Genomic DNA, 18274 nt, shown 5'->3' with positions numbered 1-18274 from the left:
TATACAATGCAATAATTTTTTTACATATTTGTTCAATAAAATTATCTAAAAGAATAAATTTATTATAAAATTAAAACAAAACTTAAAAAAAATTTCTTACATGTCTATTTATATAGCTATAGGTCTCAAAATACAGTTTATATATCCAAAATCTTTTATATAGAGAGAATATAAAATTTCTCTGAAATCTTTTTCAATCCCCATTATTTCTATTATTCTATTTATTTTATTATTATTCTAATATACACAAAATAAAAATGTTACATATTTTGTTCTTTCTTTGTTCGTTTTTCATTTTATTCATGATCACATATGTAATGAGAGAGTAGCACAAGAGAAAAAATTGTTTACAAAGAGATAATTTGAGCCAAATTAATGACATATTTTAGAGATTCTGCACATAAATATAGATTAATAAATAGAAATTATTAATTCTTTCCTCTAATTTTCCTCTTGACCTTTTGCTTTCTTATTGTTTCACATTTTTCATGTGACCATGCATAAATAGAAATGAAAACATTGTACATGATCAATTTAAAATATCATGTATACATTTTTATTACACATACACACACACACATACATTCATTCAATATATTCATATTAAAAATATGAAGTAGTGAAATAGCAACGCAAAAAAACAATGGTTAAAAGTAAAAAAAATCAACAAACTTAAAAATCAATAAACTTAATTGTGTATATATTACAAAAATTTTGAAATAGACTTAAAAAATCACTGTTACTCAGAGCGCAATATTCATTTATATATAATATTGCTTCTTCAACATATTTTGTAATGCATAAGATTCAAGCTCCATCCTTTTTCGTCTTAAAATAAATAAAACAAAAATTATTATTTACATCATCAGAATTCCAAGAGACTTCTTGATGTTAGATGTTTCAGGTAGGGAAAGAGCCCATTTTCTTAAACCCGTTAACAAAACTGAACTCGTGACTAATATAGCTCCTCCTACAGAGTATCGGTTTGGTATCTCGTTGAAGAACAGCACCTGCCAAAAGAATGCGAAAACAATATCCGTGGTTCTTGCTATGGCCACCGGACCGGCTTGTTCCATCTGAAGAGCTAAAGTCAGCAGGATCTGACCTGCGAAGCTAAATAACGCCAACGCAACGACTAAAAGCCTATCTGTACCACAACGTGGCAGACATAAAACACCGATGATCCACGATATAAATGTAGTCTGTACCAGAGCGAACGAGCCGAAATTTGTCAGTATGATGGAGAAATGAAGATCCTTAAGCGCCCGTAATAGAACGTAGACGTTCGCGCCGAATAAAGTAGCTGAAAACGCAGCCACGGCACCCCACAGATCAGCGTGTCCTGGATTAATACTGCCATCCGAAAGAGATTCCACGGTGTTACCGAAGATCAGGGGCGGTCGTGTTATCAGTATCACCCCGATCAGGGTCAGACAGACGGTGACGACGTTGAACAGGCCGCAGGGTTCCTTCAAAAATATCCGTGCGAATATCGCTACAAATACAGGAACGGAGAATACAACAACGGAAGCATCTGCCAGTGGCATATGTCTAAAGGCGTAGAAACTTAACATGAGTCCGGTCGTACCGATGAAACTCCTTAGAATAAGTATTAGTCTACGTCCCTTCGGGAAAGGATGGTCACCTTTGTAGATCACAATTGGTATCGCTGGTAACAGTACCCCCAGAAATCTGAAGATAGCCATCTCGGTGGGGTTTATCTCCACCAGACTCTTAACAATGACGCTACATAACGAGAAGAACAGAGACGAGAACGTCGCTAGTACTAGACCCAGGTAAGGGCATGATTTACAGAACGGGATGGAGAATTTTCTTTTAGGATTTATGGTGTTGCTCTCCACGTCGACGTCAACTAGATGCTGCAATTCCACGTGCTCCGACATATCTGTAAAGGAAGATAATCTGTGTTAAAGATAAATGTTGAAACTAGTTACTTTTTAAAATTTCAACAATAATTCTCATTTTAAATCTTAAAAACAATATTGTATTTTAACATATTTTGATAATCAATATTCAAATTCAACGATCTGTAAGTATATGATAATGTCTTCAAAAGTTATACAAATAGAGAAAGATATTGTTAATTTCTTAAAATTGATACTTTATAAAATTTTGTTTCATAATGTACTTTTATATATAAAGTTGATACTTTTTTATAAAATAAATTTTATTTTAGATATTTTTTATATATTTATTTTACATATTTAATTTTTTATATAAGATTATTTTATTTCTGATTGTTTGTAACGAATCTATCTATATAAACATGTGAATAATCTGTTCTGACAACTACAAACTAACAGGAATAAGTGGAATAATGTCAACATTATACTTGTAATATTTTACACTTCCCAATTTTACGATTCACATTTCTTCAAATTGAACACTGTATTTTTAAGAGTTTTATCTTATTAATGCTAAATAATAAAGATCATTTTTTAAATATTTTCGTCAATTGAACACTGTATTATTTTTTAATTAAAGCTGAATTATTTTTAAATTTTATCTCATTGATGTTAAGTAATAAAGATTACTTTTTTAAAATAATGGTATATTAAATAGTTATACAAGTTTGTTATATAAAAAATATTTTGTTATATTGTTGTAAGAATATTGAACAGAGTAACACAATAATTGAAGAAGTATTAAATAGAGTATTAAATATATAAAATGACATAATAAAAGTTGGTTTAATACTTTTCTTTTGCATCTCACAATTTGTTTTGTATTTTTGCCAATTGAACGCTGTATTACTTTTTGTGAATTGAATGCTGTGTTATTTTTAAGTTTCATCTTATTAATGCAAAGTAATAAAAAGATCATTTTTTTAAATATTAATATATTACATAGGTATTCATAGTCCGATCTTATAGTCTGGTCAGAGGTTGACTTAAGATCCCATTCAACCAATCAAGTGGTTGCGTAACATCTCAAGATCTTAAATATAAGATCAGACTATGAATAGCGTCCATAGTTATATAATTTTGTTATATAAAAGAATATTTTCTTATGTTGTTGTAAGAGTATCTAATAGAGTGAGATAATAATAATAGTGACATAATACTAAAGGATATTTTTAGCGCTATTGCTTGTTTTATATTTTTGTCAATTCGGATATACAGCATCAGTATTAATTACATGCGGAGATTTTACTGCAACTTACCTATACTTGCGACTCATTAAATGCACGTTGTAAGTACGTAAGCATGAAATTACAGGACCAGTAATATATTACAGAACATGACCTAGACGGAAGACCAAGAATTATTAACGATCACGATTATTTTCCACAGCACAATAATATAATAATATGTATAAAATTATATATATAGATCTATTTTTTCTCTATCTTTAATATTTAATTTTCAAGTCTGTACGTACTATCGGCGAGATTCGGCGAAAATCGCTACTCCGCATGACTGAGAAATGATTTAATTATTGTATTTCCTTTTATTTTTTATTATTATCTCCAATTTTATCATTTGACAGTTCGTGTCGGAACAGCCACGCCGGCGTTTCTCGTGAAGCTCTCCTCCTTCGCCCGAAGTTGACAGCCGAAGCAGCCGAATTTCAATGAACGAAAACGCCCTCATCTGAAAGTAACTAAAAATGTCGATATATTATCGACATTTTTAGTTCCTTACCGGTATTATCGTTTGGAGAGAGTTTTCCAACTATATAGGCCCGTGTTCATAGTTGGTTTTTATTATTGAGTGGAATTCTATTGAACACGTTTTTTATTGGTCGAATTGAACATCGGACTCTCTGATTGGTCGATCGTGCTAGGACCCTAGGCGCCGATCGATATGATTGGTCCAAATAATCCTCTCCCCTTGTAAATATTGAAAAAATTATACAAAAAATTAATAAAATTAATTAATTTTAGTAAAATATAAATATATAATATTCTTAATAAAATATAAATATATAATATTGTTAATAAAATATAAGTATATAATATTGTTAATAAAATATAAATATATAATATTGTTAATAAAATATAAATATAAATAATATTGTTAATAAAATATAAATATATAATATTGTTAATAAAATATAAATATATAATATTGTTAATAAAATATAAATAATATTGTTAATAAAATATAAATATATAATATTGTTAATAAAATATAAATAATATTGTTAATAAAATATAAATATATATTTATAATAATATTAATATTAATAAAATATAAATACATAATAATGTTAATAAAATATAGATATATAATATTTATAATAATATTATAATATATATATATAAAAAATAGGAAACGTCAAACGCGGAAAAAATTAAAACATGCTTAAAATACAAAAAAGTATTATTTCAAATATTAAAAAATTAAAACAAGATGTGTGAGTAAAATAATAATAAATCTTAATGAAAATAATAAATAAAATATAATATATTTAAATATAATATTAAACATATTAATTTATAATTAAAATAATAAATCTTGTTTTGCATTAAAATTAAAAAAAACTTTTTTTAGTTAAAACTCATGTTTTATAATTATACTCTATAAAAATAAAAATAAAGTTTTTTAAATATTTTATTATTATATATAATTTCTTATAAAAATAATTTATATGTCGCACTTTATTTTATTATACTTATTAGAAGATTTTTAAGAAAAATTTTAGAAAATGCATAATTAATTCATAATCATTTCCAATTTCGCTATTAAAATTTGTGAATTATAAAATAAAATGGAAACATTTTCCGACAGCTTTTACCGCTAAATATCCGATGAGAAATGTTTTTGGCTCAGGTAGTAAAGTTGAAAAAAGAGAGACACAAACTCCGCCAATTCTCATCGCATCCTTTTTCCATAAATTTGACCCCACTTTTTTTTCCAAGGATAGTAGCTCGATGATCTACGGTCATCAAGAATCAAGAGTGCGCATCCAAAACCGAATTTATACTATTATGTATTTTTTTTACTGACAGCCAAAGTTAATTTCGAATAGTTTTCCACAATATATGCTAGTCACGATTAGTCGCAACGAATGAAAATATGTAGCCGAAACGAAAAAGAGTATAATATATATATATGATAAAATGAAAAGAGGGAAAAAAAATATATCAAGTCAAATGTAAAACTCGAGTGAATCACGAAACGTAAAACTGCGACGAATGAAGGTGACAAAGGTGAATCGAAAAGGTGAATCACCGGATTATCACCGATGATAATATATTCTCACATGCATATTTTTATCGTAAGTATACATATATATGTGAATCCACGAATCATTTGATTGTATAAATTCGCATCATATGTCGTATTACATTCACGTGGCTTATATATATATATATATATATATATATATATGTATACGTGTTTGCTTAACATGTTGATAGGACAATCCTCTGATAAGGACTGAAAGAACTCCATTTTACTCGTATATGCGTATATTTTGCTGGAAACGAGGCGAAGCGTCATCGAGGCTGCGAACGTGATGACTTCGAAACTGACAGCATCATCGTGAAGAATTATCATATATATTTCTGCAAAGATGAGCTGGCTGCAAAATAGCCCGCTGCGAACCAGCTTCAGCAAGCAACGATCCAGAAACTCTCCACCAAAGAATGCCGATCCATCCGCTTGTTACGACAGCTTCTGCAAACATTGGCAACAGACTTACGAAATTATTGTACACTCCTTAGTAAGAACAAGCTTTTTCTCTTAGGAGCCTTTTATATTAATTTAAAATTCACACACGTCTCATTGTTTCAGATGGTTGTTAAAATGGAATTTGTTTTTCTCTTTTTTTTTCCTTTATAATCTTTATTTGTATTGTTTTTAAATGCCATAATGTGATAGCTATAAAATCTATAATAGTTTTTTATATATCTATCTTGTTACAGAAAGATTGCAGTGTGTGATGTTGCATTTTATTATTAGAAACAAACAGTGTTAATAATAATTAATAGTGTTTATCAAGTTTTATTTTATGCAACCAGAGCAATCAGTTTTGTAATGCACAGAATTTTGTTTACTTGAATTTTATTAATATTAAAACATTCTATTTTATATACATATAATATATACATTTTTTTTATTTTATTTTTTATTTATTTAAACCAGAAACAATTTACAAAAGTAAATCCTATAGAAGTAGTATATCTACCCGTACATAGGACTGGCTATAATAGTAGACTTAACTATCTAATACGATTACAAAACAGAAAAGATACATTTAGTACACCTTGTATGCAGAATCATTACATGCAAAGCCATTGCTAGATGAGTCGCGGAAGCCGTATGCCTGATCGCTTTAACGATTAATGTAGTTTGCTCTTATCCATTTTTTCAATTTTGTTTTTCATGTCCTCCCATGAGTCAGAGCCCTTAGGTCAAAAGGCAATTCGTTATATGCTCTAACAGCCACCAGTCGACTATTCTTATTACTAACATTTAGTTTGTAAGTAGGTATTGGGATGCTCTTATTTCTGATCGTGATGATATTCTGGTGACTTTTAGAATGCATAAATTCTTGCTTTAGTAAATCATACTAATCAGTGATTCAAGGATAAACAGTTGCGCCAAATTTAGTGGATGCTTATCGACTTCAATATTTTCCGCTTTTATAACTTTAAAGATTCTATTTTGTAGTTTTTGCAACATGCTTAGACTATTTTTATATGCGCCACCCCAGGCTATCACACCATAGCTAATGTGACTATGAAATAATGCATAGTAGACCAGCAGCAGAGTTTTTATTTGCATGAATTTAGTAAGCTTTGAAAAAATAAAAATCAGGTATTTTGTTTTCTTTATTATATATTCTATATGCTTGTCCCACTTCATATTGAAATCAAAGACGACTCTAAGATATTTACAGTAATCCACTCTTTTGACTCTCTGTTCTCCTATCTTCACATCCAGTGCAAAAGGGACGCTATCACAATAATTTCCAAATGTTATGAACACTGTTTTATCAATGTTCAAAGACAATTTGTTAACAGCGAGCCAATCCGCAACCCTATCTAAATATTCATTAGTGGTTTTGCATGCTTCTTGCCATGTCTTCCCTTTAACCAACACAACAGTATCATCAGCATATGAAGTTATATATATATATATTTTTTTTTTTCTATTTATTTACAAATATTTTATTTTTTTCACACTTTATTAATACTTATTTCTAGCAGGATTTTTGTATTGTGATTTTAATATTTATACACATGTATTGGTTATATATTATAATTCAAAAAGAGATGTTTCAATATTATTGAAATACAATCATCATCTAATATTCTCTTGAATATTAAACAGTTAACGCATTGACAATTTGAAATAAAATTTAACATTTTTAATATTTATCAAATATGAAAATTATTTTTATTTCTATTTTTTATTAATTCTTATATATCTCAAGCTAAGGATTAAAAAGTTACATTTAGCATTAAATGTGTGTTATAAATATAGATTTATATTAATTGTTTAGCGACTGAACTAAGAGCCAAAAGTTATCCTGTAATGGGAAAATCATGTTACGGTAATGAATTAATTTCAGCCTCTTAAAGGAGTACCTAGTCAAGATGATGTGCTTGGAGTTGTTAATCATATTGACCAAATGGTGACGCTGCTGATGCTGGAACTGCGGGACTCTAATTCACATAATCACTATCAACAAGGCAACACCGCCACACATTCTCCATGTTTGGAATATTTATTAAGTGAAAATTTACTTGTTAAACTGTACGATTGGAGCATACATACAGGAAGGTACATTTCTACTTTTTAATATTTGTATTCCATTTTATTTATTACTAACTTAAGATAATTTAAAAAAATTTTATCGTATATTTATTGTAAAAATACGATTTTTTTTACAGGTTTAATAATGCTGTAAGATTGGAGCAAATGAAGCTTTATGAGTTACTCATTTCATACAATAATGCCCTTCTCGCACATGAGCCAGTTACTAGGCCACTCTTACGATTATTAGAAGAATGCGCAAACGATATAATGCCATTAGAAGTAGAAAAAAAATTAGTAGTATTATTGAATCAGCTGTGTGTCGTCTTAATGCAAAATATGGCTTTACTTGACTTGTTTTTTCAGTCGAATGCAATTGGAAAGAACAAGTAAGTATAGTTTGTTGTTTATTATGACATATGTTTTACATAAATATATTTTTACTAAGATGATATATGATTTTTTAGATTTATTATATTTAATTTATTAATACCTTATATTCATCGAGAGGGTGGCGTTGGTCAGCAAGCACGTGACGCTATGTTATTATGCATGTCGCTCTCGAAGAAGAATGACGAAGTTGGATTATACATCGCCGATTCCAATATCTGTCCTGTAAATAATTTCAATATAAATATTATATTAGAATATAAATATTTATTAGAATATAATTTATTAGAATATAAATATTTATATATTAGGATATAAATAAACAGAAAATAAATATGTAAAAGATGATGAAATAATCTTGTTTTTGCGTTTATTTAGGTACTAGCTACAGGATTGAGTGGGCTTTACTCTTTACTTCCGAGAAAACTTGGAATTGAGACAGATGATTGGTATCAACTGACACCAGATGATGTGAACGATTTACCTGCACTTATGCAGCTCATGAATTCTCTAGAATTCTGCAATGCAGTTGCACAAGTGGCGCATCCAATGGTACAGAAACAGTTGCTTGAATTTTTATACCAAGGTTTTTTAGTTCCTGTCATGGGTCCAGCGTTATTACAGGTGAATATTGATATAATTCAACGTAAAAGAATTAAATAGATATAATATTTATTTAATTCAATATAAAAGAAAATATTTTAATGATTAAATAACATGAATTGCTTATCTTGCTTTGAAAAAAGTTTTAAATCAATTTTTTCATATTTCGATAATGTAAAATTTTACATAAGAGCATTGACTTATAGTTTGTAACATATATATTATCATTATTTAATTATATTTTGATAATAATGCATGTGGTGAAAGAAGGTATTTTGTAGCATACAAACACGGTATGTTAATTTATACAAATACTTATACTTTAATGTTATTGTGTAATAAAAAACATGTGTAAATTTTCAAATGTTATTAAAATTTAATGAGATAACATTTTTACATAATTCGTAAATAATAATAAATAATAGAAACAATTTCTAAATACTCTCACGAAAATATTTTATTTTATGCAATAAATGCATTTTTCTATTTCATTTCATAGAACATTTTAAATATATTTCGAATATTATTCCACGAATCACAATTGCTTAAACTTTACAACTTTTGTATAATTTTTTAAATTGCACAATTTTTATTGCAATTAAAGTTTCACAAAAAAACTTGTGTTTGTTTTGTTATTGGTTATTGATTTTATGTGCACAATGCCTCTTATGTTATCAAATACATGTGAATTCATCAATGTGGTGATGGTAAAATTAAGCGCACTGGTATTGAAGCTAATAACATAAACATAAATCATTGATGTCATTATGTAGTTTATGGTATTAGTACCTTTTTCTATCTGGTGATATTTTTATGATGCTCATAGGATTCTCTTGGCTTGACCCTAGAACAGCTAGATGTACAACAATATTGGGTTAGTACAAATTATCACAGTTTTTCAATAGTAGTATAGTATTTCAATTGATACTTTATAAAATAAAATTATATAACTCTTTGCATTATTTTCTGTAAAATAATAATTCTGTAATATAAATAATTTTTAATATTGATTATGTATGTTTAGTATATTTCTAGAGTTTTTATTTATTTATACTTAATGTATTGTTATATTAAAAGAACACTAAATTATTATAACATTAAGTTAATAGTATTTAATAATTTCTGTTATTTAAATATAATTCTGTTTCCAATGTGTTATAATATTTTAATATTATAAGTATATTATATATATATGACATATAATATTTTAAAACTATCTTTACATAAATATATATTCAAAGTATCCATTGAAATATTGATACTTATTGTTATATCAACTTATTTTATTTATTTAAAAGTATAATTAATAAGAACAAGTTATGCTTTTAAATAAATAAATTTATTATAATAATAAACCACTTGTGATTTATAATAATAATAATAATAAATTGTTTGTGAAGTATAATAATAAATCACAAGCATGTTTATTAATTATACCAAATTATGCGATATATGTAATTATTCAGTATCTTGATATCGTATAAAAAAATATTTATAATTAAAGATAACTAGATCAAGTGGTTTATAATTTATAACATATTCAAACACAATACACATATTGCTATATTATTGCTTTGCTTTGCAGCTATAGTTTTTATCTCTAAATTTAGCACTTTATTTTTAGAAATTTGATTAATTAATGGAGTTTTGACTCTTCTCGAAAGAGTTTTAGAGTTCCTCATACATTTCAAAAAGAGAATGTTCTAGTGTAAAATATTCCTATATTTTATATTTCTGTGTTAAAATATCTAATGATTATTTTTATAGTTCAAATCAATAAAAAGATTTTTCCGATTTTTCGATCCTTGGATAAAAAAAATTTCTAAATTGTTAACCGAGTGATTTCTTCAAAATTCTAGATAGTTCCCTTCTAATAATTATTTATAAAATTTGAGATAAAATTGAAATTAAAAAAAGTTTTTGCGATTTTTCGTTTTAGTAATTAAAATTTTCTAAATAAAATTTCTTAATTTTTTATATGTATATAAAAATTCTATCGAAAAATATTAAGACTCAAATCGATCCCTTTTGAAATGAGAAAAGTTTGCCAATTTTGGATTCTTATATTTTTATATCTAATTGATAGTACTATTTTTAAAACATAAACTCTACAGTTCTTTGAAGAGTAATTGAAATTCTATTATATCGAAATTTTGAAAATGCAGTGCTAACTTTACAAAGATATATTGTAGTTTCTGCTTTTCTTGTAATTTTATGTTATTTATATGACGTTTTATTTTAATAAAGAATTTTTATCCATCCCTATTTTTGTCTTTATTTTTATCATGAATCAATATATTTGTATTAATATTTCTATTTAATAAATGTTAATTATCTATTTTCAAGTTTTATTTTTATGTAATGTATGTGAAAGTTTTTGACAAGATAACTAGTCATAAAGTATTTAATATACATATTATGACAGTTTGGGTATATGCGCATTATATATAATCCTTGTATGCTTTTTTTCACATATTAATACATGTTATTGTCTGTGTACATACATATATTATGCTTCATATCTAATAATTTATATCCTTCTTTTACCACACAGAGAAGTCTTACATCTTGATATTGTAAAATAAACAATTTAAATACTAAAAGAAACTAATTATACAAGAACTAACATTTCTTTGAATTATTTTTCTTTTCTTTTCCTAATGTGAGATTAACATAAAATTATATATATATATTTTTTTTTCACATTAGTAACAGAAATTAAAACTAATTTTTTGTAAAAGGAGATTTAACAAAAAAGAAATATGTATATTGTGATGGAATGAATGTTACAGAATATATATATATATGTTTTTTTGCTTATTGGCAATTACTAATACATTATTTCATATATTATTGATGGTTATTAAAACAAAGGCGTGATCTTGTATTTTATATTTTTCTAACGTTTATTTTAATTATTTGGAAAAAAATATTTACAGACTACTGTGGAAGAATTAGTCGCAGCGACAGCTTATTTTGATTTATTTCTTCGATCCGTGACCGATCCTGGCTTGTTACAGTCGCTTATTAGATTTCTACTAGAGTATAATTACGATGACTGTAGGATATTGGATAGCTTGATACAAAGGATCTCTTCTCGATCAAGGGTAAATTGAAAAAAATATATTATCCTTTCTTCACAATCTATTTATACAGGGTGTTTCAGGAGAAATCGTCAGTATTTTCTTCAAGATTCAACGTATTTAGTCTTAAGAACGAATACATTTATTAACTTGGTTGTGTTATTGTATCTTTATAACTGACTAAAAGATGTGTACAATTATGTCCTAGAATATTGATCATTCCTCCTGAAACACCCTATATACAGGATGTCCCAAAAGTCCTGCAACAGTCAAATATTTTGAAAACAAAGACTTTTTGAAAGAAATGTTTCAAATAAAAGTTGTAGGACTTTAAGTGGCGCATTAAATAGTAATGTTAATGTGATTATAAATAGCATTGTTAAGGCCATGTAAAATTTACTTTTTTAATGGAAACTCCTATTTTTGATTGCACATTCTTGTAGCTCATCTTAAGAGCTTTTCAAAACACTATAATAAAGTATTTTTTTATTCAGTACTTTTCGAATTATAATGCTTGAAGTTTTGACATAAAATACAAATACAGTATTTTGACATAAAATACAAAAAATCTTGTAAAATATTTACTTTTCGACCTTACCTTAATATTTTTATACATAAAATAATTAGACAAATCAATTGATGTAAAGAAAAGTTGAATGTTTTACTTAAGTATCATCAAATTATCGCAATTACAAGATATTTTGTATTTTATTATATCTTTCAAGCCTCATAACTTGAAAAATATTTAATGGAAAAAAACTTTATTATAAATGTTTTGAAAAACTTAAAATAAGCTACATGAATATGTAATCGAAAATAGGTTTTATAATGCTATTTATAGTTACACTAATATTTAATTTACTACTTAAAGTCCTACAACTTTTATTTGAAATATTTTTCTCAAAAAGCCTTTGTTTTCGAGATATTTAACTGTTGCAGAACTTTTGGGACACCCTACATCTAATAAAATACGTAATACTTTCAAACAATGACTTATCTCTGATATTTCGTTTCCCTAATTTAGTTATGCATAGTCACTCTGGCGTTGTTTGAAACTCTGGTTAATTTAAACTGCGAGGATATTATGTTAGAACTATGTTTGAGCGCATTAAATCCATGTTCACACGTAATGCTTTCCCAACGCAGTCGACTGAGAGATATAGATCCCTTCGGACGTGCGGCAGAAAAGTTCTTATCCCTAACTCCAGGCTGCTGCTCCGTATTCACCTCTTCGTTGGATTCTCAGACCAACTCCTTACCTAGCACCGTGTCATCTAATATATACGACAAATATGTATATGTAGCAAGCGACCCGATGAAATCGTTGCCAGCATCGATGAATTACGGTACCAGATTGTCGGACAGCTTGTATGGAAATTATCACGCCTACCTCTGCGATGCCAGGCAGAAGATAAAGACTTGCCGTATCGCCTGCTCCAATTGGTCTTGCCAGTATGACGGCAATGACTTGCCGCAAAGTAGTAATAATACCAGCGAAAGTACCATGTCTGATCAGTCGCAGAGGAAGATAGAGGAATCCAGAACGTTATCACAGCTGGCGACGCTTAAGAACGCAAGTTTGTGCGAGAACGACGAGAGCGAGCTGATAGACAACGTGCTGTTTAACTTTCAGTGTCTGTTAGAGGGCAAGGATTTAAACAGCAACGAGCATAGTAGTATGAAGAATGAACTGACGATGGACGCCGATGTATTATCTTTTGATGAACAGGCGCAATTGGACGCCGATATCGCGGAATTGTTGAGCGAAGATATCGGAGTGACGAACTCTACGGAGGAAATTTGTTTAGATAAGAAGGAACCCGACAGCTGTATAATAAATAACGATTCGGCTACGACTGTGAATTCATTCGCGTCGCTAGGAGAGAGCAGCGGTTACGAGAGCTTCGCGTTTAAGGGAGGCTCGATGGAATCTACCCCGGAAAACGAGACGAACGAGGAGGAAGATGTAAATGAACGCGAAGAGATACTTCATACTACGATAATTAAGAAAGAGATCATCAACGACATCGCTGATCACCATCATAATGACGTTGCGAAGTCGAATCCTACGAAAATATCATCGAGCAACTCGAATAGGAATAATAATACCTCGTATCGGCAGGATATATTTAACGGACAGCCGAACATCGGCATATTTTTAGACGTGGTTTTGCGAAAGCTCGAATGTATGATTAGCAATAACTTGTATGTCAATTTGCATCTCACAGGTCTTATCAGCAGACTGGCGATATATCCGCAACCTTTGTTGCAATCCTTTCTGCTGAATCATTCTCTCGTGTTTCAACCTAGCATCAGATCCTTGTTTCAGGTATATATTTTATTACCACGTGCTAAAATTGTAATTCCAAAGTTGCAAACATATTTTTTTTTTTTAGAAAGAACGCATTGCTATTATCTTACATAATTATTATATTATAAATTCATCAATTATATTATAAATAAATATTATAAATTATATTATAAATTATATTATAATTATTATCAATTGTTTATATTATAAATAAATATTATAAATTATATAATTATTATCAATTATATATATTATAAATAAATATTATAAATTAAATTATATTATATTATGTAATTATATATTATATAATTATATAATTATATTATAAATTAAGATAACATCTATATAATTTATATTACAGGTGCTTGCATCGTTGAAGCACAAAATAGACAATTTTCTCTCGAAACACAGTAATGTAGATTTACTGGTTGAACAAGCAAGATTATTTCTGATCAGTCGAGAAGACAAGCTAGTAAATGCGAGAAAAAATGTATTGGAAGCTGCTGCTCAATCCTCGTCTGTTAAGAAGCATTCTTTGACTAGTGAACCATTTTCAAGAGGTATTAATCTTTTCATTCATAAATAGTGAATGACAGAGAATAAAATAAATTAGATATACATACATTTTTCTCTCTATATCTACATATATTATAAGGCTCTTAGCCTTATTGACGCCATATTAATATTAAATTATGACGTCAGAAGCGGGAAATCACATATGAACTGATAATATGAATTAATTAAATATGCTGAAAAATTTATTTTTAATTAATGAATTAATAAATAATTGTAAATTTTGATCAGTTGTCATAAGATAAGAATTTAGGACAAATATAAATGAGTCATATAGTTATTTATGGCAATTTTCGGCATATTTTACTAATTTATATCATTGAATACAAGAGAAGAGGAATTGCATGTAAAAAAATACTTATTTCACAAGAAAATAATTCTTATGATTTTTCGACATCATAATTTAATATGACTGCAGTAAGAACACAACTCTTTCTATATTTTCCCTTCTTCCTGCTCCCATATTTTTTCCTTGTTCTTCCTTTCTGTCTAACTTTAGCTCTATATTAATTGAATCTTTTAAACTTTTGTGCCATGCATGTCGAAAAAGTATTTAAAAAACGTATGTATTAATACAATATTTTTACATATAATTGATATAGATGTACATATATAGTTTAGATTTAAATATATATACTATATGTCACTTGTATTTACAGGGGAATCAAAAAGGAGAAGTTTGACATTATCATTTACACAAATGTTCAGACGCTCAAGTAATAGCTTAGGTTTAAGCAGCTTAACAAATTCTATCAGTCAGCCGTCCAGTATGTCAGAAGATCAGGTACAAATGGTTGGTTCTGGATATAGGTAAATTGTTTAAGATTTCTAATCCCTCTTATTGTAATTTTATATTTGTTTATTAATTAAAAGTAAGAGAGGTTTCATCATATTTTAACAATCTATCTTACTGTTTAACATTATCGAGTGATTGAGAAGAAAAATTTATATTTTTGATCATAGTGCAAAAAATATACGATTTATTTTTATATTATTATACATTATGTTTAATATGGTTGTAATAAGGTGGAAAACCTTAAAAATCTAAGATAGTAAATTTAATTTCTGTCCACAAGAGTAGCAACTTTTTCGTATTAGTATAATGCGCATTAAAAATTTTCCAATTTTTACTTTATCCTAATGAATATTAATTAAATTTTATAAATCTTTTCCTTCTTTATTAGATATATGAAATCTTCATGGGAATCGCCAGATGAAATGAGCCCAGTGCAAAATATTGTTTTATGTGCTGTTATATTGGATGAATGGCTTAAAGAGCTCGCGGCAATAACTCAGGAACATGCAATCATGTCTCTTACAGATGGTACTGGATTTAAAGCTTAACATGTAAGTTTATGAAAATATAAAATTTGCAAGAAAATATTAGAAAGTGTCATCCGATTTTTATAAAACTTAGATATATTCAGAACAATTCAAAATAAGAGACACGTATTTTTTTATAAGTGTTTGATTACACATTTAGAGGCTAAAACAATCCTATTAAATTATAATTCGGCACATTTGATTCTGAATAAATAACTGTCAAAACTATAAAGTATATAAAATATTATTTTAGTAGTAAATTTTTATAGTATTAAATGCGCGCGTTTTTATATTTATATATTATACGAAAATGTCATTTTTTAAAACAATTCCTTAATTATTTTTAGTAAAAAATTTTGAAAAATAATAGAAATTAAAAAACAATTTTTTATGCCAAATTTATTCATACATAACAGATCAATTATTTCGAAATTGCATTATTGGAAAATAAGCTAAACCATACTATATTTCGCGGCTAGACATGCCGTTATTATTTATATTTATTTATATCTTGTTTATATCGCGCATAGAGCTTCTTTTTACAGATATTTAATACGAAATTTATAAATAATTTATATGTATATAAGACAATGTGGGACGATCATGATGCAAAAAGTTGTACATCTGCTCTCTGTGACGAGGGTCTGGATTCAAATTCAATCAGAAACGTCGCATCTATTCGATGTATTGGAAGGCAAACCACCGAGAATATCTTGCCAAGAAAACCTCTCTAATTTGGGCTGTTCGGAACCAGTGTTAAATTTGTAGGTTCCATATGTTTGGAAAAACTATAAAAAAGATTTATATATATGTCGAGAAGTCACTATTTTCTAAGAGGTATGGCCTACAGATGATAATATAAGACAATTTAGTATAATATACAATATTTTACACTATTTATATTGGAACATTTTCAATGTTATAGAAATGACGGGTTACATATCTTTGACAGAGTGTTAATTGACTAGAATCAATCAGTAAAATGACAAAATAAATGCAGTAATATAGACAATAGTAGAATTTTTGTTATTAAAAAAAAACATGTAATCTCTGATTTTGAAATATTCTGCATGTATTAAAGTTCATGAAAATTGAATGGGGATTTCAAACATTAGAATGGAAGAAATAGTAGAATAATAGTTGAATATATAACTCTATTTTATTTAATAATTTAATAAAAATTGTCTCTTTTTTTGACAGGATTATATTTTTTGAACAATAGTAATATATATACTAATTACGAAAAATTTATAGCAACAGTACAATTTAAAGAATACAAAGCTATAAATAGAAATATATTTAATTATTATTGTAGCATATTTAAGAAAATACGTTTTAATATTGATTTTTGCTTCCAAAATTAAATCAATAATTGATAACATCGAGAAATTTCAGTGATATATCTATGATGAATATTTTAACAAGATTGAAAACTAAAACAAAATATTCAGCACAACACAAAGTATTTCTACAATGCTTCTATTTTATGGATATTTATGTACATATATATATAGAAACTAAAATAAATTCGTTAATATAAATATTATTTGTTAGATTTACATTCAGGATTATATCAATTTGATAAAATAAAAATATTCTACATTTTATTTGTTTCTGTGATTTAAATAAATTAAGTCTTGTAATTTATTCATTGCAAATTATATAAAGTATGTAAATGTTATATCTGTTATATCTTTTTATGATTATATGTCTATATAATTATATGACTTGTGAATTTATTTGGCATTTTATTATACATATATATATATATTTTTTATAATATTATAATTGTTTTGAATGTTACAAAGATTAAAGCAATGCTAATTAGAAATCAATGCAAGCCAAATGTAAGATAATGCAGACAATAAGCTAAGATATCTTTTTTCTTTTTAACTATTCTCCTAAATAATGTATATAAATCAAAACATGTTCTTTGATGTTCAGTTAGTATTAGCTTTATTATAGCATTATTTTAATCTTGCAATTGATGAGGTCATATTGTTAAGTCACACATTTTTGTTTTAAGAATATTATATTGCAGCTAATAAATTATATTCACATTGATACATTCCAACAAATTGATGTTATATTAGTATTTTCTCTATTATGCTATATATATATATTAAAAAAAAATTTTTAAATATTAGTTATTACATGTAAAATTTTCGAATATGATATTTATTGTTATCTATGAATACACATTTATGTATTTTACAATTTATTTAGTTGTACCTAACGCTTTTATCGCGATTTAGATATTT

At 27.1% G+C, this 18274-nt stretch overlaps 2 protein-coding genes across 9 annotated transcripts; one reads left to right on the top strand and one right to left on the bottom strand.

Annotated features, from left to right (window-relative positions):
• Positions 1-113: 113 nt before the first annotated feature.
• Positions 114-3794, bottom strand: LOC145934770 (solute carrier family 35 member G1). Its single transcript, XM_083035508.1, has 3 exons — positions 3403-3794; positions 3185-3266; positions 114-1906 (listed from the first exon to the last, which is right to left on the bottom strand). The coding sequence occupies exon 3, from the start codon at positions 1902-1904 to the stop codon at positions 858-860; it is 1047 nt and encodes a 348-aa protein (XP_082891634.1). The 5' UTR covers positions 1905-1906; positions 3185-3266; positions 3403-3794; the 3' UTR covers positions 114-857.
• A 994-nt stretch (positions 3795-4788) lies between these two features.
• On the top strand, positions 4789-17391 carry LOC145934769 (FHIP family protein AGAP011705). Of its 8 annotated transcripts, none has more exons than XR_014425104.1 (15): positions 4791-5244; positions 5387-5691; positions 7546-7757; positions 7868-8119; positions 8198-8345; positions 8499-8744; positions 9550-9597; positions 11663-11830; positions 12831-14135; positions 14479-14677; positions 15241-15252; positions 15350-15500; positions 15875-16037; positions 16601-16850; positions 17214-17391. XR_014425104.1 is itself a non-coding variant. In XM_083035504.1 (14 exons), the coding sequence occupies exons 2-13, from the start codon at positions 5542-5544 to the stop codon at positions 16032-16034; spliced, it is 3051 nt and encodes a 1016-aa protein (XP_082891630.1). In that variant the 5' UTR covers positions 4789-5244; positions 5387-5541; the 3' UTR covers positions 16035-16037; positions 17214-17391. The 8 variants fall into 8 exon arrangements, 6 of the variants coding, with proteins under 6 accessions (XP_082891630.1, XP_082891629.1, XP_082891628.1 ...); XR_014425103.1 differs by lacking the exon at positions 17214-17391 and adding an exon at positions 16939-17194; XM_083035504.1 differs by lacking the exon at positions 16601-16850 and having other exon boundaries at positions 4789-5244.
• Positions 17392-18274: the final 883 nt, after the last annotated feature.

This window comes from Prenolepis imparis, unplaced genomic scaffold (genome assembly GCF_030444845.1).
Source record: "Prenolepis imparis isolate NDT839.2.m4 unplaced genomic scaffold, iyPreImpa1.0 SCAF_4, whole genome shotgun sequence".
Taxonomy (NCBI): domain Eukaryota; kingdom Metazoa; phylum Arthropoda; class Insecta; order Hymenoptera; family Formicidae; genus Prenolepis; species Prenolepis imparis.
Note: the sequence above shows the minus strand (reverse complement) of the source record. Positions and strands in the feature narration are given on the sequence as shown.

Coding starts and splice junctions, on each gene's coding strand:
- LOC145934770 (XM_083035508.1), bottom strand. CDS start 1,904: ATGTCGGAGCACGTGGAATTGCAGCATCTAGTTGACGTCGACGTGGAG.
- LOC145934769 (XM_083035504.1), top strand. CDS start 5,542: ATGAGCTGGCTGCAAAATAGCCCGCTGCGAACCAGCTTCAGCAAGCAA. Junction 9,598..11,662: donor TAGATGTACAACAATATTGG/GTTAGTACAAAT, acceptor AAATATTTACAG/ACTACTGTGGAAGAATTAGT. Junction 11,831..12,830: donor GGATCTCTTCTCGATCAAGG/GTAAATTGAAAA, acceptor TCCCTAATTTAG/TTATGCATAGTCACTCTGGC.